Source organism: Phodopus roborovskii, unplaced genomic scaffold (assembly GCF_943737965.1).
Source record: "Phodopus roborovskii unplaced genomic scaffold, PHOROB, whole genome shotgun sequence".
Lineage (NCBI taxonomy): Eukaryota > Metazoa > Chordata > Mammalia > Rodentia > Cricetidae > Phodopus > Phodopus roborovskii.
In genome coordinates, this window is record NW_026126549.1 from 656825 (window position 1) to 683266 (window position 26442).

General features: G+C 41.2%; 2 protein-coding genes across 4 annotated transcripts in view; both read left to right on the forward strand.

The window, feature by feature from the left end:
* Positions 1 to 26442, forward strand: part of LOC127234245 (protocadherin gamma-C4) — an 87090-nt gene that overhangs the window by 12396 nt on the left and 48252 nt on the right. The gene's annotated exons all lie outside the window — the stretch shown is intronic.
* On the forward strand, positions 674 to 3275 carry Pcdhga12 (protocadherin gamma subfamily A, 12). Its single transcript, XM_051201120.1, has one exon. It carries the CDS (start codon positions 837 to 839, stop codon positions 3273 to 3275), a length of 2439 nt encoding a protein of 812 aa, XP_051057077.1. The 5' UTR covers positions 674 to 836.

Genomic DNA, 26442 nt, shown 5'->3' on the forward strand with positions numbered 1-26442 from the left:
ATGTATGCCCAATAACCCTCAATTATTAAAATTATGTCAGTTACTCTAGAAAATGTAATTTGTAGTTTCTTCAGATTCCTAACTTCCGTTTACTAAGTCTTAGTCAACACCAAACATCTTCTTGCAATGCACACACCTGTAGAATTGCATAGTACTGTCTCCAGTTCCAGGTTGGAATCCTTCCATTTACTCTAAAAGTGCTGATATGTCTTTGTCACTTTGTCACTTGACTAGCTGTCACATATGAATCTGATCATGTGTACTACAACATTTCTCAGTTTTGGTTTCCATATTATCGAGACTTCTTTTTTTCAGTATTAAATTCCAACTTGTTACAATAGCTCTTCCCTTTAGGAAATTTCCAGAAATCTACTGAAATTTTGCCATATTGGAAAAAAATAGGAAAATACAGCTACTGAAAATAATTTCAAGGAAGTGGGTTTGTGGGAAAAATTTAGAGAACTAAAATGCTCACTGAACTGTCCACTGCTGTTAAGTCTTTCTGTTTCCATTTCCACTTGAAGAACAGTAGGTGGAGCTATTTAAGGTACACAACCAAAAATAATCCTCTCCCAGAGATCAGGACTGTGCAGTAATTGGTTCAGACTGTGAGCGCCGCTGTTCACCAACACGGGAGGAAAAGATGGCGAAGCCATGCTCTCTGGCTTTGCGTGCGCCTGAAGCACAATGCAGATAGATTGAGACAAAACACCTCTCCGAGGAAACTGGCTGGAGGAGCTGGTCCCACCTCCTAACTGTCGGCCTCCAAGGCCTGAAAAGCGGGTTCTGGTTTAAGTGGTCAAAAGCAGGATTGGAAATAAAATCCTCAAGCGACAATGATCCCTGCGCAATGGCGCGAGAACTGCAAAGTGCTGGTCTTTCTGGGAGTTCTCCTCGGTATATTGTGGGAAGCCGGATCCACCCAGATACGCTATTCAGTTCCTGAAGAGCTGGAGAAAGGATCTAGGGTGGGCAACATTTCCAAGGACCTGGGGCTGGAGCCCCACGAGCTGGCGGAGCGTGGGGTCCGCATCGTCTCCAGAGGTAGGTCTCAGCTTTTCGCTCTGAACCCGCGGAGCGGCAGCTTGGTCACCGCGGGCAGAATAGACCGGGAGGAGCTGTGTATGGGGTCCATCAAATGTCAGTTGAATCTGGAGATTCTGATGGAAGACGTAGGGAAAATATATGGAGTGGAAATAGAAGTGCGGGACATTAACGACAACGCTCCCTACTTCCGTGAAAGTGAACTAGAAATAAAAATGAGTGAAAACGCTGCCGCTGGGATGCGGTTCCCTCTTCCCCACGCTTGGGACCCAGACATCGGGAAGAACTCTCTTCAGAGCTACCAGCTCAGCCAGAACGCTCACTTCTCGCTGGAGGTGCAGAACGGAGCTGACGGTAACAAGTACCCGGAATTGGTGCTGGAGCGCGCACTGGACCGCGAGGAAAGGGCCGAGCACCTCCTGGTCCTCACCGCTTCCGATGCGGGGGACCCGGTCCGCAGCGGCACAACACGCATCCGTGTTATGGTCGTGGACGCGAATGACAACGCACCTGTGTTTGCTCGGTCCGAGTACCGCGTGAGTGTGAGGGAGAACGTGGCTGTGGGCACTCAGCTGCTGCTTGTCAATGCCACCGACCCGGACGAAGGAGCCAATGCGGAAGTGATGTATTCCTTCCGGTATGTGGACGACAAGGCGGCCAAAGTTTTCAAGCTGGACAGTAATTTGGGGACAATATCAACAACAGGGGAGTTGAACCACGAAGAATCGGGTTTCTACGAGATGGAAGTGCAAGCAACCGATAACGCGGGGTATTCTGCACGGGCCAAAGTCCTCGTCACAGTTCTGGATGTGAACGACAATGCCCCTGAAGTAGCCATCACGTCCCTCACCAGCTCAGTTCCAGAAAACTCTCCCCGAGGGACATTAGTAGCCCTGATAAACGTAAATGACCAAGACTCAGGGGAAAATGGACAGGTGGTCTGTTCCATCCAAGAAAACCTGCCCTTTAAATTAGAGAAATCTTACGGAAACTACTATAGTTTAGTCACAGACACAGTCCTAGACCGAGAACAGGTTCCTGGCTACAACATCACAGTGACCGCCACTGACAGGGGAAGTCCGCCCCTGTCAACCGAAACTCACCTCTCGCTCAGTGTAGCTGACACGAACGACAACCCGCCCGTTTTTCCTCGGGCCTCCTACTGGGCCTACATCCCGGAGAACAATCCCAGAGGGGCCTCCATCGCGTCCGTGACCGCCCACGATCCTGACAGTGACGAGAATGCCCAAGTCACTTACTCCCTAGCTGAGGACACCCACCAGGGCGTGCCCCTTTCCTCATACGTCTCCATCAACTCGGACACTGGTGTCCTGTACGCACTGCACTCCTTTGACTATGAGCAGTTCCGAGACCTACACCTGCAAGTGGTGGCTCGAGACAGCGGGGACCCGCCACTCAGCAGCAACGTATCACTGAACCTGTTCGTGCTGGATCAGAACGACAATGCCCCCGAAATCTTGTACCCCTCTCTCCCCATGGACGGTTCTACTGGAGTGGAACTAGCGCCCCGCTCAGCAGAGCCGGGCTATCTGGTGACGAAGGTTGTGGCGGTGGACAGAGACTCAGGACAGAATGCCTGGCTGTCCTACCGTCTGCTCAAGGCCAGCGAGCCAGGGCTCTTCTTGGTGGGGTTGCACACGGGCGAGGTAAGCACGGCTCGGGCCCTGACGGACAGAGATGCACTCAGGCAGAGCCTCGTAGTCACTGTGCAGGACCACGGCCAGCCTCCTCTCTCCGCCACTGTCACGCTCACTGTGGCGATCGCCGACAGTATCCCCGACGTCCTGGCGGATCTGGACAATCTAGCATCTCCTTCTACTTCTGAAAGCTCAGGGCTCACGCTCTATCTGGTGGTGGCCGTGGCGGCGGTCTCCAGTGTCTTCCTGGTCTTTGTTCTGGTGCTGCTGGTGCTCAGGCTGCGGCGTTGGCACTCACTGCGCCTGCTCGGGGCTGCGGGACCCGGATTGGCTGACGTTCCAGCCTCTCACTTTGTGGGCGTAGACGGAGTGCAGGCTTTCCTGCAGACCTATTCGCACGAGGTCTCGCTCACTGCGGGCTCCCGAAAGAGTCACTTGATTTTCCCGCAGCCCAACTATGCAGACACACTCATCAGCCAGGAGAGCTGCGAAAAAAGCGAGCCTCTTTTGCTATCAGGAGATTCAGTATTTTCTAAAGATAATCATGCATTAATTCAGGTGAGTGCTTTCTGAGCGTGGGGTGAACTGTTTTTAGTATAGATGATTCATGTGTTTGGAATTGATAAAGCAGCCACCAACAACAACCTATTCACCTTGTTTGGTTTAAAAGATACATAAGCATGATATCGTCACGTACAACTATTGAAGAATACAAAAAGAAAGTCTACTTTATATTACTCTGTGCCCTATAATTTGGTAGTTTGGTTCACCAACGATAATGCTCTTTCCACTTTTAATTCTTTTTCCTTTTGACCATGAAGCAGATTTGTGTCGATTAATCTCATGCCAATTTATCTGTTAAGACTACAGAAGATGCGGGTGTAACTCAGAACTCAAGAGGTAGAATACTTGCCTAGCATGTATAGAGACAAGACCCTGGATTCAATCCCCAGGGAAGGCTGAGGTAACACTAATTCCACTAGAGTGAAGAAACAGAATTTGATGGAAAGTACCCTTGCTTTAAAAAAAAAAAAAAACCCTCCTTTTCTGGGGATTGAACTAAACACTTTACCCCTAGACTACATTCCTAGCCCCAATAGAGTGGCCTTTAATTGCAGTTGAATCTGCTGGTAAATTCATACACTGCATTTAATGTCTCTTAAATAATATTATGTCTGGATATCAGGAATACATGCACATGTATTCCTTGTAAAAGTTGCTTGTACATTTGTGTCTGTGTCAGTATGAGTGTGTGTACACATACAGAAGCTGGATGAAGGAACTGGGTGTTCTCTGTCACTTTCTACCTAGTCATCTGAGACAAGGTCTTTCCCTGAACCCAGGACTCACATTTTCTCAATAGGCTCTAAGTCAGCAAGTCCCAGAAGTCCACCTGTCTCTGACCTCCATGGAGAGGGTTATAGTGCTCTGTGGGCCCACCCCCAGGGCTGGTTTCATGGCTGCTGAGATCCAACTCCCGGCCGGAGCTCATGATCGCACAGCAGGCATTGCAACTACTCTGCATCTCCTCAGCTCTGGCCTTAGAATTTCTTGGTGGAATTTCATGTTTTAAAATTGTTTGACTTCCAAGTGTGGTGAATTTTATTTCCTACAGACTTGAAATTTTACTGAAATATACAATTTGTGTTGTAATGAGGAAGAACTGTAATGGTATTTCACCTGTTAGACATTTAAGTAGTAATATATATTATATATATGTAATATATATATATATATTAAAGTTAAACTTAACCTGCACCAACGGTATATAAAATACCCAGAGTTCACCAATGTTGCACAAGCATGAGTTATTTTTGCCATTTACACTGTGAAGAATTTCTTGAGGAAATATCTTCGAAAGGTAAATGGTTTGAACAAATTTTTGTTCTGAAGAAACTTTCTGGTAGTATAATCTCCCTTCACGAAATTCCCCTTTCACAAATAGAAAATTTTCTGGAAAGTGTAGGTCCTAAGTGTTAACTTAGAACTTGTGGGGTTTTTTTTTTCTCTCTATGTGTTGCCTACCTATTAAAAAACATAATTGGAATCCAAATTTATAAAAGAGATTAGTGATACTTAGAGAAGGAAGGGTAATCCAATGTCCCCCCAAATAAAATAAGATTCAAATGTCACCTTATGTGTCTTGACAACCAAGACCAAAAATAAGTTTAGATAGATAATGTTGTTCTACTTGTGTAATTTTTTTTTTAGAAGAAGTATTAGAGCCTGTATAAAAATGTTAAATGTAGCCAGGGCAGGATGATAGCAACTTTAAGATCAGTCTTAGTGAATACCCCCTCCATGTCAAAATAAAAAGCCAAAAGAGTATTTAGCTTAGTGGATAAACTTTTGTCTTGCATGTGCAAGACCCTTGCCAGCTAGCTTCAATTCCTAGTACTGCAATAATAAATAAATAAATAAATAACATGTACAGGAAATTAATTAATAATTAATTAATTAATTAATATGGAGGAAAACAGGGCAGTGCTCCATCTATCGTGGAAACTCAAAGTGATTACAGCCCTAATGAATAGTGTAACAGGAAATTTTTAGTTTAGTTTATTTAAACTTTATTTTTCCCAGGTAGTGATGGTGAAAGTCTTTAATCCTTATACTTGGGAGGCAGAGGCAGGTAGATCTCAGTGAGTTCAAGAGCAGCCTGGTCTACAGAGCGTGTTCCAGGACAGGCTCCAAAGCAATACAGAGAAACCCTGTCTCAAAAAAAAAAAAAAAGAAAAAAAATAAATAAATAAATAAAAAGAAAAGGAAAGGAAAAGGAAAAGGAAAAAAAAAACCTTGTCTGAAAATTTATTTTTATTTTATGTGCATTGGTGTTTTGCCTGCATGTATGTCTGTGTGAGGATGTCAGATCCCTTAGAACTGGAGTAACAGACAGTTGTGAGCTGCCATGTGGGTACTGGGACTTGAACCTGGGTTCTCTGGAAAAGCAGCCTGTGTTCTATCTCTCCAGCTCCAAAAATTACTTTAAGACTTTAGCTAATATGATCTAATGATGTCACTCTCTGTTTATTTATTTGGTTTTTGGGACAAATTATTGTGGGTTGCATCATAGGTAGTAATAACTCTTAGACAGTATCTCAAAAATCAGCCATAAAGGAGCTTCCAGTTCCAGCTGGTTCATTAAATAGCTAAGAGACTGGAGGCTGGAGAGATGACTCACTCTTGCAGAGGACTCATGTTAGGCCCTGCGCACCTCCACAGTGGTTCACAACCATCTGTGACTTAAGTTCCAGAGGAGCATATGCCTTCTGTCTTCTTCTGACCTCCATGGGCACTCATGTAGTACGCAGACATAATATGTAAGTCAAACACTCGTACACCTAACATAAATCTTTAAAAAGTGCTTTGAAGATTCCATGACACCAAGCGTCCTCAGGTGTACTGTGGGACGCAGTGGGGTTTCGTGTCTATGATGGTGGTATGGATTGAACACAGAGCCTTGCACAAGCGCACTTCCACTGAGATATCTCTTCAGCCATATTTTTTTTATTTTTTTACTTTGAGACCTGGTCTTGATAAGTCACCCAGTCTGGCCTTGAATCTGTGACCTTTCTACCTCTGCCTTCTGAGTAGCTGGGATTACAATGCCATCAGGGCCACCAACCGTACTTTTCAATTAGATAACTTCCTAACTGAATCGGCTTTGGCATGTTATTTAATATTTGGGGCTTCAGCAAAATAGGGATAATAAGATCTGATTTGAAATATTGTGATAAGGATTTGGAACAATATATAAACCTTCTGGCTCATAAACTCTCATTAATAATAGCTGTTTATTTTGTGGTTGACTGAAGGAAACACGCTTTCAATGACATACTTAGAATTCTTTTGGGGAAGCTGGGCAGTGGTGGCACAAGCCTTTAATCCCAGCAGAGGCAGAAAGATCTCTGTGAATTAGAGGCCAGCCTTGTCTACAGAGTGAGTGCCAGGATAGGCTTCAAAGCTACACAGAGAAACCCTGTCTCAAAAAACCAAAAAAGGGAAAGAGAGAGAGAGAGAGAGAGAGAGAGAGAGAGAGAGTATGATGATGTATCCTTCTCCAGATGTTATGTGTATTACAAACAGTAACCTGTGGTGGGAACAAACTTTTTAATGAAATTTTTGTGAAGCTAATTTAAAGTTTTCAGTTGAAGTGATGGCACATGCCTGTAATCCCACCAAATGGGAGGTGAAAGCAAGATTACTAGAAAATCAAGGTCATCCTCTGCTCTATGAGAATGGGCCTCAAAAAAGAAAATCTGTTGTGTCTAAGCATACTCTTTATTGAGAAACATATTTTAGATCATAAAATGAGGGAGAAATTTGTTTTGTATGAGACAATTTTGTGAATGTTAGCTTTTGTCTGTCTAAATAGTATAATCTAAACAAGGAGGTTGCGGAATGGAATGGTATGGTCGGTTTATTTATTTGTTCGTTTGTTTTTGTTTTTGTTTTTTTGAGACAGTGTTTCTCTGTAGCTTTGGAGCCTGCCCTAGAACTCGCTTTATAAACCAGGCTGACCTGGAACTCACAGAGATCCACCTGCCTCAGCCTCCCAAGGGCTGGGATTAAAAGCATGCACCACCACTCCCCAGCCTGAAACAGGGTTTCGCTGTGTAAGGTTGGCTATCCTGCAATGATCCCCCAGTGTCTGCCTCCCCAGTGCTGCAATTAAAGGGAAATGTATTTTAGAGATTTCACTCCAATGGAATCTTGGGTGGCTTAACTAGAATATGATGACTAAAACCTGGAAGTTGAAGTTTTTTGTTTTGGCAATATGAAAATGGAAGCTAATGGAGGTACAGAATAAGAGTTGTAGCATTAGATTACAGTAGATGGTTGTTGATATTTAGATACAAGTTGGTTGTTTTCTGAGAGTAACTGCCAGTGGGTTTGGATATTCATATTTCTTCTGGTTCTGGTAATGGAAGTATGTCAGGAACTCATCTTCCTGTGTGTTGTGGGGGTGTGTATACATTCATTGCGCCTCTGAATCAAAGCGTCCAGCTGTAATTTAAAAGTTGTAGTTCTGTTGAGAATGACTGTTACCTGGCAGCAGACATTGCTTCATCACTCTTCTTTCGTGGGGAGGCCTTAAAGCTGCCACCGCCTACACACTCACTGGAACCATACAGTTCATAGATCGTGTTTCCATGAATTGGAAGGCTAATCATCAACAAGTAAACTATCACCATCTCCTCAGTAACATGCAACTGGATATAGCTCTGGTCATAAATTGAGTGATTTTTGGTGGGGAGAAAATGTACTTTTTAAATCATAGAAGAAAATACCATGTTTAACAAAAAAAATACTTAGTTATGAAGAGACATGGACCAAACTAATGATCCTGGGGCATGGAGAGATGGCTCAGCAGTTAAAAGCACTGACTACTCATCCAGAGGACCTGGATTCAATTCCCGGCTCCCACATAACAGTTCACAGTTATCTGTAACTCCAGGATTCAACACCATAACACAGACATGCATGCAGGCAAAACATCAATGCACACAAAATGAAAACAAATAAAACATTTTTAAAATATCAAAAACAATTCATGATCTGTATCTTAGGAAAGAGACAGATTTACTCCTTAGTGGTACATTGTGAGTTCACTTTAGGGAAATCATACTCATTGGAAAATTACCAGTAGCAGTGAGTATTGGACCATTAAAAATATTTACTTATTTTACATTTCATCTGCAGTTTCTCTTACCTCCTCTCCCCGCAGTCTCTTCTCCACACCGCTCCTCTGTCTCCCCACCCCATCTGCTCCTCCTCTGTTTCTGTTCAGGAAAGGGCAGCACTCCCAGGGGATCGACAAAACATGGCATACCAAGTCACAGTAAGACCAAGTACCTCACCTTGTTTTACTTACGGCTGAGCAAGGCCACCCAGTATGAGTCTTAAAGCCAGCAAAAGAGTCAAAGACAACCCCTGCTCCCACTGTTAGGAGTATCACCCTCAAAATCTCTTCTATTTCCCCTTCCCAGGGAGATCTGAGTGTCCCCTTGAGCCCTCCTGGTTACCTAGCCTCTCTGGACCTGTGGATTGTATATCCTTTATTTTATAGCTTATATCCACTTTTAAGTGAGTACAAACTATGTTTGTCTTTCTGGGTCTGTGTTATCTCACTTAGATGATTTTTTTTTTCTAGTTCCATCCATTTGCCTTACTTCATGATGTCTTTGTTTTTTGTCCCCCCCCCCCACTGAGTAGTGCTCCACTGTGTAAATGTACCACATTTTCTTTATTCATTCTTCAGTTGAGGGACATCTAGGTTGTTTCCAGTTTGTAGCTACTAAGAATAAAGCTGCTATGAACATCGATAAGCAAGCATCCTGGTGGTATGATTGAGCATCCTTTGGGTATATACTCAAGAGTGGTATAGCTTGAACTTGAGGTAGATGGATTCCCAACTTTATATTGATAATAACTGATTGCCTGTGACAAAGGTAACTGGAAGTGTATAAAAGCCATTTCTGAATACCATCTGGGAAAGGATATTGTAAGCAGAGGCAGAGCTTTTCTTTTGTCTTAATTGCCGAGTCCCAAATAAACACACAAAAGCTTACATTAATTACAAAATGCTTGGCCTATAGCTCAGGCTTATTACTAACTAGCTTTTACAACTTAAATTAACCCATTTCTATTAATCTTTTTTGGCACATAGCTTGTGACTTTATCCTTTAATGTCTTGCTTCTCCAGTGGCTGGCTCATCTCTCTCTCTCTCTCTCTCTCTCTCTCTCTCTCTCTCTCTCTCTCTCTCTCTCTCTGATTCCACCCTTCTTCCTCTCTGTATTTTCAGTTGGGTTTTCCAGCCTAGCCTTATTCTGTCTTTCTGTAGACAAAATAAGCTTTAATATTAATCAACAAGAGTAATTTATATTCACAGCATACAGAAGGATTACCCCATGGCAGGATATGGTTTAAGAAAAGGTCAAGAAATTGTCACTAGATAAACCATTGAATCAAAAAAATAAATAAATAAAACTTGGTACCCATCATAATTTTCCTCAGAGAAGTCATATAAAACTGTTCTACTCCTTCATACCAGTGAGGCAGGGATAATGCCATAGTTCATCAAAGTATCTGAAGCATCTTGCAGTAGTGTCCACGTCTAACCATTCAACAAAATGGGTCGAATGATTAAAAAGTAATATCTTGGGAAAGAATCATACTGTAAAATCTGTAATAAAAGACAACTTTCTGGCCTACCTTCAAAACTAACAAACAACTTAGTTATCAAATTTCCAAAATAAATGACTCAATCCATAAAAGTTCCATATTGTGAAGCACCTTAGAGGCTTCCTTCATATTTTCAGTTTAATATTCAGCTAACAGTTTATAATGAAATTATGTGAGATTTAAAAAAGCAGTCTTGGGGAAAAATGTAAAACTAGAAAAAAGAAAGAAAAGTCTTGTCTAGTCTCAGGATTGAAGATATAGCTTAGTGGTAGAGATCTTATTTAGTGTGCAAGAAACCCCAAGTTTACTCCACAATGCAGGGGGAAAGAAACCACCCAACCTCAAGAAGATACAAAGGAGGCCATCACTTGTCTTCATGTGCTCAAGTCACCAGTGTTACACATGACCAGAGATATTTAAACATGCTAGCAAAACTTTTCTACAAAGTCAGCAAAAAATCAAATCCAAATAAGCAAACAAACAAAAACCTCCAACTCTTCTTTTACTTTGTCCTCAACTCTCCAGAAGCTTGCATTTTGATTTCTTCTGCTGCAGTTCTAGACTGAGACCAGAGTCTCACTGCTGACTAACATGGAAACAGGAAAGAAAGCTGATCTCTTACCATTCCTGCATGAAGACTTTCTAATCAGATTGTGTTTAAAAAAAAGAAAATCTGGAAGCAAGTCTAAAATCTGACCACAAATGTAGGTGGAAGTTTCTGTCCCTCTAGGTGCTTCCAAGTAACCACACGGAGGCATAATATTAATTACAAATGCTCAGCCAATAGCTCAGGCTTCTTACTAGCTAACTCTTACATTTATGTTAACCCATTCTTATCTATGCTTTGCCAGGTGGCTTGGTACCTTTTCTCAGTAAGGCATGCCCATCTTGCTTCTCTCTGTGCCTGCTGGTGACTCCTCAGACTCCACTCTTCTTCCGTCCAGAATTCTCAGTTTGGCTCTCCCAGCTAGCTTTATTCTGTTCAGCAATAGGCCAGTCAGCTTCTTTATTAAACCAATCACAGAGACATATATTCACACAGTGTAAGTGAATATTCCACACCAAAGCTTTCCCCTCTCTGCAGACCTTTTGGAGGATCTTGAAGGATCACACGAATGCAAGCTCTGCCTCTTTTTGGCTGGAAACTGTAATTCAGAGATAGTCAGGAAAGGGCCTTGTCTGGGATGGAGCCATGGGGATTCTAAGAGATGGGGATAGAAAGGAGATTAAACTAAGGGAAGTACTAGTTCCTTCCCACTGGTTTTTGTCACCAGTAGTTCTCTCAGCTAATGTTGTGGAATATCACTTTCACTATGCAAACAAGTGTTGCATTTGCTGTGTTGAGGAATATTTCTTTAATTATACAAAGATGTATATGCTGCATTTATTTAACCATGTAAAGAAGTGTTGCTTTACCTGCCTGAGGCACCTGATTGGTCTGATAAAAAGCTGAACAGCCAATAGCTAGGCAGTAGAAGAACAGGTGGGGCTGGCAGACAGAGAATAAATAGGAGCAGGAGAGAAGAGAGAGCAAAGAAAGGGAGGGAGACACTGGAAGCCAGCCAGGCAGCGAAAGTAAGACATACAATGGAAGGAAGGTAAAAAAGCCAGAGGCAAAACACAGATGAAGAGAAACAAGTTAACTTAAGTTTTAAAAAGCTAGCCAGAAACGCGCCTAAACCAAGGCCGAGCATTCATAACTAATAATAAGTCTCCATGTTATGATTTGAAGGTTGGAGGTCACAGAAAGCCTGCTACAAATAGGTCTGCACTTCAATCCTTGTGTGGATCTGGGCAAGGGTTCCATGGTGGAACGAACACACACACACACACACACACACACACACACACACACACAGAAGTTGGAGGTCCGTAACAACAACAACAACAACAAAAAAAGTATGCTTCACTCTGTGAAGAAAGTTGAGACTTAATTGTGATTATATGGTGGCTCAGTAGAAAATATGCCCCCAAGATAAAAACTAACGTTTACTTTTAAAAATCTACTAAATGATCAAGCATAGTGGCACATACATGCCTTTAATCCCTTTATTTAGGAGACAGAGGCAGGCAGATATCTCTGAGTTTGAGGCCAATCTGGTTTGCATAGAAAGTTCTAGGCCAGCTCCCAGGGGATCCAACTCCCTCTTTTGACCTCCAAGGAGGATACCTACAAATACCCACACAAACAAATACACATAATTAAAAAGAAAATTGAAACAGACAATCTGGCTGATAAAGTTCTCCAACCATAAATTTAAGAATAAGCCTCATGGAAAGTCGGCAGACCCAAACCTTAAAAATTATCACTCCCTTGGCAGGGGTCATCTAACAAGTGTTCCAGATTGCTTTTCACACTGAGTTGTCTTATAAACTGTATTATCAACATCACTACAAGGCTGGCAGCTTTATGCACCCCCATGCCTGCTCCTTCCATCATTCTCTGATAGGAAGATTTTATCTCCCTGCTACCTGTTTGAGGCTTAGGAATTGGAACAGTTCGAATGCTTTTAGTAAATCTGAGCCAGCACTTGCTGCTTAGTCTAGTCTGTTCCTCGAAATGAGGTGATTGTGCAAATGGATTCTGGTGTGAGCTTGGTATTTCACTGAACTAGTGCTTTGGAGAGTCTTAAAAAAAAGACTATTGAAAAAAAAAAGTGTGCCTCATATTTGAAATTTGAAAACAAACAAAAATAAACAAAATAAATAAAAAATAAAAAGACTATTGACTGAACACTTGCAAATAAAGTTCCATTATATAAGTATTTTACTACCAGTCAGTAGTAAATGTGTAAAGATGTAACCTAGACTATAATGGAAAGGGAGGGGGAGGACGTAGTTACCTTTAGAGAACTAAACTAGGTAAGGTACTTAAAATGCAAGCTCTGTTTTCGTGTGGTTTTGGGTTGTTGGGTTTTGAGCACTGGGAGTAAAGGCATAGGGCACCATGCCCAGAAAAATGGAAAGGAGAATTGCTGGTATATATTTCCATTTAATTAAAGGTGGTAAAATTAACTCAGCTATGTTTTATAGCTTTCACTGATTAGGGCATCTTCACTTTTAAAATTTCCATTTTTGTGTATATACGTGAGGGTTTTCGTGTATGCATGTGCACCATGTGTGTGCCTACTGCCCATGGAGGCCTGAAGAAGGTGTTAGATCACCTGTGATTGGAGTTAGAGTTGGCTGTAAGCCAGCAGGTGGGTTCTGGGAACTAAATCTCAGTCCCCAAAAGAACAGCCAGTAGTCTTAACTACTAAGTCATTTCTCCTCCAGCCCCTTTAACTTTTTATTTTTAAATAATATATAAACCAGACTGGCCTTGAAATCACTGAGATCCCCTTTTCTCTATCTCTAAGAGTGCTAGAATTTAAGATGTAAACCACCATGCCTGGCACAATTCAACTATTAACTCCTAAGAGATCAACTACTTTAGATCCAAATATGAGTGAGATGTTATGGTACCTGTCTTTTTGTCTATAGCTTATTTCACTTAACACAGTTATTCCCATTTCCATTCTTGTTGCCACAAATAACATCATGTTTGTCTTTCTGTGTCTGGGTTACCTCACTAATGATGGCTTCTTCTAGTTCCATCCATTTGTCAATGAATTTCAAGATGTCATTGGTTTTTTTTTTCCCACTGAGTAGTACTCAGTTGTGTAAATGTAACACATTTTCTTTATCCATTTTCCAGTTGAGGGAAATCTAGGCTGCTTCCAGGTTCTGGCTATTACAAATAATGCTGCTATTAACATATTTGAACAGATGTCCTTGTTGCATGAATGTGCATCTTTTGGGTATGCCTAAGAGTGGAATTGCTGGATGTTGAGGTAGACTGATTCCCATTTTTCTGAGAAACCACCATACTGATTTCCAAAGTGGCTGTACAAGTTTGCACTCCCACCAGCAGTGGAGGAGTGTTCCCCTTTCTCCACATCCTCTCCAGTATAAACTCTCATTGGAATAAAATCCAGGGCTTATACACAGGCAGAGAACCACTGTCCTGAACTATGTTAAGAGTGGAAAAAGTGAGCTGATCAAAAGAATGCACACATTACTTCTTCCCCCTCTACCTTGACTGTGGGTGAAAGGTGACCAGTGACCTGTGAATTCCCTTCTATGATGGACTAGAACTTGGAACTGTGAGCTAGCATGACTTTTGCCCCCTAATTGCATTGCTAGGATATTCTACCACAGAGACAGAAACAAAACTAAGAACTAGACAAGCGCTCTAGCTCTACCAACTGGGCTACATACAAAGTCCATTGTTTCAGAAATATTTCTTGATTTGCAGTTGATTGACCTTACATATAGAGAACCTCAGAGATACAGACAGCCAACTATGTCTATATGTATACAGGGAGTATACATATAGACATGTGTTTGTATTTGTGCTTACATATGCATGTATGTGTGTATATGTACTTTTTTTTTCTAGACAGGGTTTCTCTATGTAACAGCCCTAATGTCCTGGAACTCACTTTGTAGATGAGGCTACCCTTGAACTCACAGAAGTCCACCTGCCTCTGTCTCCTGAGTGCTGGGAGTAAAGACTTGCACCACCATCATGTACATCCTTTTGTGAGCCTTTTGAGGGTACGTTGTAGGTATTGTGCTTTGTCATTTCTAGGCATTTTGTTATGTATTTTCTAAGAACAAAGTTACACCTTTAAATAATTACATTTCAATTATAAAAGCCAGACATTGACATTGACATTGAGACAATGATTACCTCGTCTACAATCTACATTGAAATCATTGTAATTTTACCATTACTATTTGTTTTTACTTTTTAAGACTCGTTTTTATGTGCTTTGCCTGAGTGTGTGTGTGTGTGTGTGTGTGTGTGTGTGTGTGTGTGTGTGTCATTTGCTTGATGCCGGAGGAGATCTGACAAAGGTGTTGTAACCCTGGAACTGAAGTCACAGATAGTTATGAATGACCATATGGGTGCTAAGATGGTCTTAACTGCTGAGCCATCTCTGCAGCCCAACGTTCATTTACTTTTAGTATGATATGTTTGTATATATGGAGAGAGTGTGTTCCTCAGTCACTTTCCACCTTATTTGTTAAGTCTGTCTCACTGGACCTGGAGCTCATCATTTTTTGACAAGGCTAGCTGGCCAGCAAGCCTTCAGGACTGCCTGTCTCTGCCCACTAAGGGTAGGGGTTTTTTGTTTGTTTGTTTAGTTTAGTTTTGTTTTGTTTTATAAACCTCATATATGATGGGAGTCCAGATGTACAGAAAATAGTTTACCTGGGGTGGGGTGGATGGCTCAACAGATAAAAGAACTTGAGGCACAAGCCTGATGAACTACACTTGAACTTGAGCACCCAACTGTGAACCCAACAGTCTATGGTGAGATGGGAGTCACTCACAGAAAAAACAGCTGAAAGCTCCCAAGCCAACTAGCCTGGAGTACACTATGCAATGGTAGAAAAGACGAGAGATCCTGCCTCATTGTGGAAGGGCCAGTTCTCTCCTAGCCTGAAACACACACACGCAACACATACAAACACAGAAAGGGGTGGGGGAGAAATTAAATTAAAACCGCAAAATTTATATTTAAAAGAATGTACTGTATCTACCAAGCCATTTCCCTAGCCCGTTACCATGATTTTTATGCTGTTATTTCTTTTTTTAAGTTTGAGCCCAGGATTATATGTTACATTTGGTCATTGTGTGTCTTTAGTCCACTTTAATCTGAAACAGTTCCTAAGCTTTCGTTTGGTATTTAGTATATGAAACTAAGATTCTAAAGCCTGTACGCCATTTGTTTTACAGGATGCCTTTGTGTTTGTCAACTGTTTCCTTATGGTTATATTTAAACTAGGCACCAGGGGTAGTTGTGTATTAGTTATCCATTGTCCTGTCACAAAATACGTAAACTAAGCATCTTAAAACATTTGCTGTTCCGTTAGCTTTGTGGGTCAGGGACCTAGGTTTGCTTTGTGGGTCTGATTCTCTGCCTCAAATCAAGACATCACTGACATAGTTACCAACAATCTTTAGTTCCCTGTAGGTTGTTGGAACGAGGCCCCCAAGTTCCTTACTGCCTGTTAGCTGGATCTCTGCCTTGGTTTCTTGTTGTGTAGATGGTGTGTGAAGCAGCTCCATTGTGATGGCCAGCTTCCATCAGAACAGATAGAGGGGGCCAGAGGAGGAAAATGTGACACGTGCCACAATCTTTATGTAAACCCCAATTTGAAAGTGACATGCATTACTTTAAATATATTCAGGTCATTAAAACAAAGTCCAGTCCATACTCAGGAGAGATGATTTTCATTCTACTTATAGTCATTTTCTATATTTTAGCTGTCAGTATATTGTAAGAAGGAACTTCTCTTTTTGTTTATTTGTGTATGGTTGTGTGTTTGTTCAGTGAGATGTATTCTGTCTCTGCCGATTTGTTTTTCTTAAATCTCAAATTGCTCTAGATTTTGCCCATAAGAACCTCTTGAAGCTGGTTCCAGTGTCCCTTTGTCACACTGGCATCATTTTTCAGATATAAGAAGATATTCCATGCTCATTTTGTACTTTGCCTGTTCCAGTCCTGAGATATAGATGGTTTTACCTGTATCTGAGAGTTCCTGCCTCTTTGTAGTAGGGAACAGTACTTAGGACCGAAGATCAGCATGCTGTGTGCTCACCAGTAGTCTCTGTCACTGTTTCTAGGCCTTTTCAGCAGGCGGGGCTAGGAAACGCACAGAAACAGGACCACATCTCCGTCTGCCCATATACATACTCTTGAGATCATAGCATCATATTGATGCCTGCCATTCAGGTCCTTCTTGCCCTTCTCCCTTTATCCTCCAATTTTTCTTTCCCAACAGTTAGAGCACGGCTGCCAGCATGATGAACACAATCAGTCTTTTGCTCAATCCTAATAGATATGCAAATTAGTATCTGAATTGCCACACCCATGCCAATGAGAAAAATCATCCTCTAAGGTTAAAGTGTGCTTGTAATTGGTTGCCTTTAAACTGAGGGTATATGTGCAGAGTCCGATGTTGAAAGATTGCTTGTAGATTTGTTTTAGGATCCATTTGAAATTAAGGTTGTCTATTTAGTTTATATGCAGTGTCAGAGGTTTCCCACATCCTTATTGATTTGCATTTGTTGCTAATGTTGTTGCAGCTGTTTGAGTTTTTTGGGTTTTGTTTGAGGGGGGGGGTTAAAATGTTTTTTTAACCTTTTATTTTTATTCTATGTGAACTGGTGTTCTGTCTACATGTATATCTGTACATCATGCATGTGTTGGATCCCCTGGGACTGGAGTTGCAGACAGTTGTGAGCTGTCATGTGGATGCTGGAGATTGAACTCAGGTCCTCTAGGAGAACAGTCAGTGTTCTTAACCCCTGAGCCATCTCTTCAGCCCCCTTGTTTTTTGTTTTTGCTAAACAATGTCTCTTGTGGCCTAAACCATCCTCAGACTTGGCTCATAATCAAGTATGACCTTGAACTTCTGATCCTCCTGCCTCCACCTGAGTGCTGGGATCACAGATGTCTGCTGCACAGTGGGCATTTTGTGGTTCAGGGATAGAAACTAGGGCTCCCTGTGCACTAGACAAGCACTGTACCAATTGGACCACATCTCCATCCCTAATTTGTTTTTTTTTTTTTTGAATGTGTAAGATGATAATGTAGTTAAAGTCAGTGAGTGAAAATAAGAATACAGATTGGGAAGAGATGGCTCGATAACTGGTTAAGAGCACTGGCTGCTCTTCCAGAGGAGGAAGCTCAATTCCCAGAACCACATTGTGCTCCCAATGGTTCCAGGGCATCTGATACGCTTTTCTGGCCTCCGTGGGCACTACACACATGTGATGCACAGCCACACAGTCAGGTACACTTAAAGGCAAACCTTAAAAGAACTCACAGGAAATTATCACCCCTTCCTCATTCCTTCTGCCTCCTATGCACCACGCGCTTGTAGATGACTCCTTTCATTTCTGACTCACTTGCCTGTATTTCTCTTTTTAAAAAGACATATGTGTTTACATTTTTTTTTGCTTCCTCTGGTTGTACAAAGACAACAGTCCTGGCTTTGAAGTAATAAAAAACTTACTACAGTTTAAATAGCACCAGCCCCCTAAACATAGTTCAGAGATATATTTATTAGCCCTGAGAAAATACATGAAGCATTAAACTTGCTGATAGCCCTTCACTGTACAGCCACTTTGTAGATTACAGACAAGTTAAGAGATGCATATTAATTAATTCATGTGCATGTTAATTAATTCATGCACAGGCAACAGAACATCTAACTGTGGTGCCTCTTTGTCTCCTAGTGACAAACTCACATGGTACTAAATTTGGGGGGGGCGGATTTTATTTATTTTTATTTGTATGAGTGTGAACCCGAATGGCTGTCTGTGCACCACATGCATGCAGTGTCCACAATAGCCAGAAAAGATATTGGATTCCCCCGGGGTTGGAGTTATTTCCTATGTGGGTGCTGGAAATCAATACCTTGTTGGCTAGAAAAGCATCCAGTGCTCTTAAGTACTGAGCCATCTCTCCAGCCTTGATACCCCCCACATGGCATTTTTACAATACTGTATTAGAGGGAGTTAGTCAATAAAGAAAAGGGATGATTGTCAGTGAAAATGGAGCTGGATGTGGTGGAGTTATAGGGGAAGGAGCTAGCTGGCTGTGGAAATATTGCCATGCTGGCTTTGAGTATCTCTAGCCACAGTGTTGGTAGGAACTGGTGCTGGGCATTTCTGTTTGCTTTGCAGAAGACACATGGATGTATTTTAAAATCTAAGGGTGAAGAGATGGCTCTGTGGTTAAAAGCTTGCAAGGCAAGTATGAGGATCTGAGTTCAGATCCCAGTACCTATGTAACTGGTACAGTCACTCAAGTGGTTGTAATTACAGTGCTGGGGATGAGGTCATGCAGAATCACTGGAACTTTTCAACCACCTGTATAACCCCTCACTGGGACTTTCAACCACCCGCATAACCCCAGGTTCAGTGAGAAAGCCTACCTCAAAGGAGCAACACAGAGTTATAGAACAAGACACTGGCATTCTTTGGCTTCCAAGGGTGATCAGATGCACATATAATGTGCGTGCGCACACACACACACACACAGCTTAGTAAAGCTGAATGTATACACATGAATGGAGGAGCAGCTGGAACAGGAAGGGTGAAGTCCCACCAGCAGAAACCTTTACATGAAAGGGGCTCTCAGAGAAAGCTTACAGCATCGAAAGCTAAATGGATAAATGATGGAAGTTAATCCAAATGCAGAAAGAATATGGCAGCTTGCCTTAGAAAACATTCTCATTTCTTATTATAAATAGCCTTTTAATTTTCAATAGTTTTAATTTTAAAATATTGTATATATTAAATAAATATCCATTTTGCTTTCTTAAATTTCCAAATAAATTTATAACCAGCAATAAGCGTTTTTAATGCTTTAACAAAAATGTTACAAGGTTGCAGAACAATCTTACATTTCCCATTGATTATTAAGATTAATTTCTACAGTTTTCGCTCACACAGATATGTTTAAAGCCAGGTGGTGTTGTGTAAAGTGAGGACAGCCAGTGTGGACTGTTGTGTACTTTACCTTTAAGATTCATGAGCTTTATTGAAGCATAATTTATGTATATTAAAAGTTACCTCTTAAAATTGCGCAGTTCACTGAGCTGTGTAATTTTATACATCTGGGTAACCACTGCCACAATAAACACATAGTCCATTTCTGTAACCTTCAGAAGTCCCTTTCCAGCCCTTTTAATCGATTCCCCTCCTCCATCCCCAGCTCCTGGCAACAACTGACAGGCCATTATAAATCAGCTCTGTCTCTTTTGGGATTCCATAACAGGAGCTTCTTTTGTGTGCAGCGTCCTTTGCTCAGTGGTTTTAAAATTCATGTGTGGTGTTGTGTGTATCAGCAGTTTGCTTCTTTACATTCCTGTGCAGTATTGCATCATGTGGAAGCACAGTAACTGTTATATCCATTCCACTGGTAATAAAATCTGAGCTCTCCCAACATTGGTGCTTTGTGCATTAAAGTGGTATTGACACCTATATGCAGATACCTGTGTACATTTATTTATGTACATTTATTATGTATATTGTACATATTGCTACGTATTATATATTATGCATACACTATATAATCTATTATATTGACATACTGGTACATTAATGTATCAATAAGAGCATTAATATATTAATATAATTATAAATGTAATATGAATATGATTTTATAACAGCAATAATATAATATATTAAGCATTATTGAGATGATTATTATATTGTTTTATTAATGTATGATATAATTATAATATTGATATATTGTATTGTGATATATTATTACATATGTATATCTAATGTAAATATTCTCTCAAATACTCAAAAGCAGGATTTAAGCTGAGCACAGTGGTACATGACAGTAATCCCAGCACGTGGGAAGTGAAGGCAAGAGAATGGGGTTGAACCTTATTCTTATGAATACAGCAAGTTTGAGGCCAGCCTGTGCTACAGGAACCTCTCTCGAAAATAATAGCAATTGGGGCTGGAGAGATGGCTCAGCAGTTAAGAACATTAGCTGCCTTTCCAGAGGTCCTGAGTTCAATTCCCCAGCACCCGTATGCTGGCTCACAACCATCTATAATTGGTCTTGATGCCCTCTTCTGTGTGATGCCCTCTTGTGTGGTGCAGGCATACATACAAATAGAGCACTCATATACATAAAATAATGAATAAGTCTTAAAAAATAGCAACAGTGACAAAAGCAGAATTGCCTGCTGGTGTGGGACGAGATGCACTTAGCTTTGTAAGAAACTGTGAAGCTATTTTCAAAGCTGTAGAATCACTGTACATTCCTACTGAAAATGTACAAAGAACTCTGCTTCATGCTATCACAAGCTCGTCCTGTTGCCATACTATTACTTTGTATCCATTCTAGTAAATATATAGTGCTAGTAAATATATAGTGTTTTCAATTAATGTTTCCTTGTTGACTAAAGACACTAAGTGAATTTTCCTGTTATATTTTCTTGAGCTATCAGCTCAAAACTTTCATTTCCCTTTAACTTATTGGTTGTCTACTTAAAATTGATTTCTGGCTAAAGGAGTGTCAGCCCTCCCCCCAAATAATTTGACAGATTTTGATAATCCCTCATGGAAGGCCTCAAACTCCCTGGGGAGTGGATGGGGGATGGTGGGGGGGCTGTGGAGAGCATGGAAGAATGGGAAGGAGAGGGAACTGGGATCGATATGTAAAATAAGAAAAATGTTAAATAAAAAATTAAAATAAATTACGCAATTTTGTTTTGTTTGAGACAAGGTTTCTCTGTGGGGCCTTGGCTGTCCTGGAACTTGCTCCTGTAGTCCAGGCTGACCTCAAACTCAGAGATTCACCTGTCTCTGTCTCCCGAGTGCTGGGATTAAAGTCATATACCACCACTGTCCAGTGAACTATGAAAGTTTTAAAAATGTATTCCATGTGTAACTTCATTTACTCATACATGTTTCACGGGTCTTCTCTCAGTTGGAGACTGGGCTTTTCACTCTCTTAGTAGTACCCAGAAGAGAAGCTGTAGTTTTGATAAAGCCCCAACCTACTCAAACGTTCATTTATAAATGAAATAAGAGCCGGGAATGAAACCTCATTCATGACAGAAAACTGCCCATCTTCTGAGCTACACTCCATCCCCTTTGGTTTGTGTCTCTCAGGTCCTATCTAAGGAGTCATCTACATCCTCTTCTAGGAGTTTTACAGTGTTATTGTTTATGATATGGTATCTGACCAGTTTTGAGTTGATGTTTATATTAGGGATAGGCTAAAAATAAAAATTCATTTTTTCTGAAGGAAAAACATCCACATAAAAAAGAGAACATGACTTTTGGAGAGTATGAGGGCATAGGAGGCAATTATGGGAGGAGTTAGAGGGAGGAGGGGGTAAATATAAAAATACATTGTGCATATATAAAATCCTAAAAGAATTAATAAAAATATGCATTTTAAAGGACAAATATAATTTTTTACAAACCTTGTGTCTTAGTTTACTTTCTGTTGTGATAAAACACTGACCAAAAGCAACTTGGGGAGGAAAGGGCTTATTTCCGCTTATAGGTTACAGATCATCACTGAGGGAAGCCAAGGTGGGGGCTAGAGTGGAACCACAGAGGGGTGCAGCTAACTGGCTTGCTCTTCATGCCTTGCTCGGCTTGTTTTTTATAAATCCAGGACCTGCCCAGGGGTGGCACCATGCATAGAGAGCTGGCCCTCCCACACCAATCATTCATAAAGAAAATGCCCCCATAGACTTTTACCTGTACATTAAGCTGGTGGGGGCACGTCCTCTTCCAAGATGACTATAGATTTGTGGCAAGTTGACAAAAATTAACCAGCGTACCTTGGAACCTGGACTCTTAATAAAATACAGAATTATTCTAGTGGCATTTCTGGTAGATGTGATAGTTTGGGTGAGAATGTCCCTCATAGGCGATTTGGTCCCTGGTTAATGGAACTGTTTGGAAAGAATTAGGTGTGGCCTTATTAGTAGGTGTGTTACTGGGGGTGGGCTTTGAGGTTTCAAAAGCCCATGCCAGGCCCAGTCTCCCCCCCCTCTCTCTCTCTCTGTGTGTGTGTGTGTGTGTCTGTCTCTCTGTCTCTGTCTCTCTCTGTCTCTCTATCTCTGCTTGTGGATCAGAATGCAAAGCTTTCAGCTACCGCTCCAGGGCCATGCCTGTGTGTGCTTCCTGCCATGATGAAAATGGATTACTGAACTATAAGAAAGCCCCCAATTAAAGGCTTTCTTTCATGAGAGCTGCCTTGGTCATGGTGCCCCTTCAGGAATAGAACTGTGACTAAGACAGTAGGCTTCTGTGGTGCTTTGAAAGAAAATGGCCTCCAAAGGGAGTGGCACTATGAGAAGTATGGCCTTGTGGAGTGGCTGTGGCCATGTTGGAGGAAGAATGTCACTGTGGAAGTGGGCTTTGGGGTGTCACATCTGCTCCAGATACCTAGACCAGTGAGACAGACCACTTCCTGTTGCCTGCAAGATGTAGGACTCTCAGCTACTCCAGCACTGAGTCTACCTGCTGCCACCATGTCCCACCACATGGACTAACCCTCTGAGCTGTCAGCGAGCCACCCCAGCTAAATGTTTTCCTTTGTAAGAGGTGCTGTGTTCATGGTGTCTCTTCACAGCTATAGAAACCCAAGCCAAGGCAGTTTCTTAGGACTTCTAAACACCCAAACACATGCTCTCTGCAAACAAATAGACGTTTTATTTCGCCATTTTTTTCTATTACCTTTTTCTTTTTCTTGTTCTATTGTGTTAGCTAAGAGTTTCAGGACAGAATTAGGTAGAAATGGTATGAGTGGTCCTCCTTCCTTTGTTTCTAATCATTTCTAAGAGAAAGCATTTGGTTTTTATCCATAGACACCTTTTAGCTGATTGGAGACATCTCACCATTCAGTTTATTGAGAGTTCTTTGCAATGAGCAAATGGATATTAACTTCTGACAAATACTTTTCTACATTTGTTAGATGCTCATATCTCTTCTTTGTTATACTTTATGACAGATTACACACTGGGTGGGTATGGCAGCCCTCCTATAAGTCGAGCTTCACAAAACAGACAGGAGATCTTCAGAGTAAACTGGCTAGCAAGACCATAGTCATTATTAGTGAACTTGGGATTCATCTGACAGACCCTGCAACTAAGAACAATAGGTAATCCTGCCTTAATAGAAACAGCAACTAAGAACAATTCTCTTATCACCCCTGGACCTACACATGAGTGCGTGTGTGCGCGCGCACACATACACACATACACACACACACACACTCACACACACAGAATTTAGGTATTCTGCAAGAGCAACAAATGCGCTTAACCACTGAACCAGTTCTCCAGGCCCCATCAAACTTCTAAATTATATTTTTTCTTTTTTTCATGTGTGTGTTGTGCAAATGTGTGTGTGTGTGTGTGTGAGAGAGAGAGAGAGAGAGAGAGAGAGAGAGAGAGAGAGAGAGAGAGAGAGAGAGAGAGAGAGAGATCTATAGCTTAACTTTTCATTCTTCTGGCCAGGACTTTTGCAGAATAGTTTTTAATTTCAATGAAGTCCAATTTATGATATGTTTCTCTTCTGGTCTGTTACTCCTTAGATCATGTTTTTGGTAAGAACTGCTCAAATGCATCAAGTCCTAAAAGATTTTCCTTCTAAAAGTTTCATCGTCTTAAGACTTTCTAAATGTCATTGCTATCTGTTGTAATGACTCCTTTTCATCTCCAGTGTTAATGATTTGAGTGACCTCTTCTTTCTTAGTAGTTTGGCTCAGGATTTGTTTATCTTTTCAAAGAACCAACTCTTTGTTTCATTGATTCTTTGTGTTCTGCCCATTTCATTTGTATCATTTCTGCCCTGATTATAATTATTTCCTTCTGTCCAGTGATTTGCGTTTTGGGTTGTTCGTGTTTTTCTGATGCCCTGAAGTGTCTCATTAAATTACTTATTTGAGAGTTTTTTGATATTTTCTTAAAGATTAATCTTCCTAATTGCATTTTTAATTATGTGTATGAGTGTGAGCTTCTGCACATGGGTTTGTGTACTTCTGAGGCCGATGCTTCAGATTCCCTGGAGCAGGAGTCAAAGACGGTTATGAGCTGCCTGACATGGGGCCTGAGAACCAAACTCAGGTGCCCCAAAAGAGCAGTCATAGCTCTAAACTGCTGAGCCATGTTTCCAACCCCTATTTGATGTTTTTAGTGCAGTCACTTATGTCTATAAACTTCTTTCTAGAATCCCTTTCATTATATTCCATAGGTTTTGATATGTGTGTTGTGTCTTGTTTTCATTTGGTTCTAGGATTTGTTTTTTTGTTTGTCTAACTTAGTCTATGCTAATTCTAGGTAAGGTTTCTTCAATGGCCCATTTATCACTCAGTGGTATGCTATGTGTTTGTGGTCTGTTGTTCCTTTTGGTGCTGATTCTGGAGAGTAGGTTTTTAATTTTTTGTCTTTATTATTTGTGTGTGTGTGTGTGTGTGTGTGTGTGTGTGTGTGTGTGTGTGTGTAGTGGTGTAGTGTGTGTGTGTGTACTGGTGTACTGCATGTGTACATATGTTTGAAGATGCCTGAAGATGCCAGAAGGGAAAGTTGGATCCCCTAAATCTTGGGTAGCAGGTGATTATGAGTCCCATCCCCCACTTCCACCCTGCAATGTGGGTACTGAGAATCTAACTCAGGTCCTCTGTAAGAATAACAAATGCTCCTATTTGCTGTGTCATCTCTCCAGTCCCTTGATTTCTAATTTTATCCACTGTGGTCAGATAGAATGCAAGAATGTTATTTCAGTTTCTCTGAAAAATCTTCTTTATGGAGCTGGAGAGATGGCTCAGCAGTTAAAGAGCACTGGCTGTTCTTCCAGAGGAGCCGGGTTCAATTCCCATCATCCACATGGTAGCTCATACCTGTCTGTAACTCCAAGATCTGACACCCTCACACAGATATACTTGCAGGCAAAAATACCAATGCAAATTAAATAAAAATAAATTTAAAGTATGTTTTATATTTCAGTATGTGCTCAGCTTAAGAGAAAATTCCATGAGCCCTTGAGAAGGTATATTATGTAGCGTTTGGCCAGAACATTCTATGGATGGATGTGTTAGATCCATTATCTGATATCATCTGTGGTAGTCTGAATAGGTATGGCCCCCATAGGCTCATGTGTTTGAATGCTTGGCCCATAAGGAGTGGCACTATTAGGAGATGTGACCTTGCTGGAGCAGGTATGGCCCTGTTGGAGGAAGTGTGTCACTGTGGAGGTGGGATTTGAGGTCTTATAAGCTCAAATCTGGCCAGCACAGTTCCCTTCTCCTGCCTGCAGGTCAAGATGTAGAACTCTCATGTCCTTCTCCAGCACCATGTCTGTCTGCCTGCTGCTATGTACTACCACGATGATAATGGACTGAACCTCTGAAACTGTAAGCCACCCCACTGAATACCTTCCTTTGTAAGAGTTACCATGTTTGGTGTCTCTTCACTAGCCGTAGAGGCCCTCACTAAGACATTGTCTAACTCAGATGCTCCTCTGTTTTTTGTCAAGATGACCTGTCTATTAGTGAGAGTAGAGTATTGAACACATACTATTGTGTTGGGGTTAAGCTGTAACTTTATAGTTAGTAGCACTTGTTTTACAAAATTGGGTATATTTGTATTCAGCATGTATGTCTACTAACTTTATAGTTAGTAGCACTTGTTTTACAAAATTGGGTATATTTGTATTCAGCATGTATGTCTAAAAAAGTAATGTACTCTTGATTGGTTGTTTCCTTGACCAGTGTGAAATGAAGTTTATTTCTCCTGACTAGCTTTGGTTTAAAATGTTTTGTCAGGTATAAAGACAGCAACATCTTGTTTCCTAGCACCACTTTCTTAGAACAACTTTTTCCATTCTTTGGTGTAGTATCTGTCTTTGATGACCAGGTGTGTTTCTCAGAAGCAACAAACAGATGAATTCCATTTTTAAATCCAGTCTATTAGCTTGTGCCTTTTCATTGGTCAACGTTGTTTTAT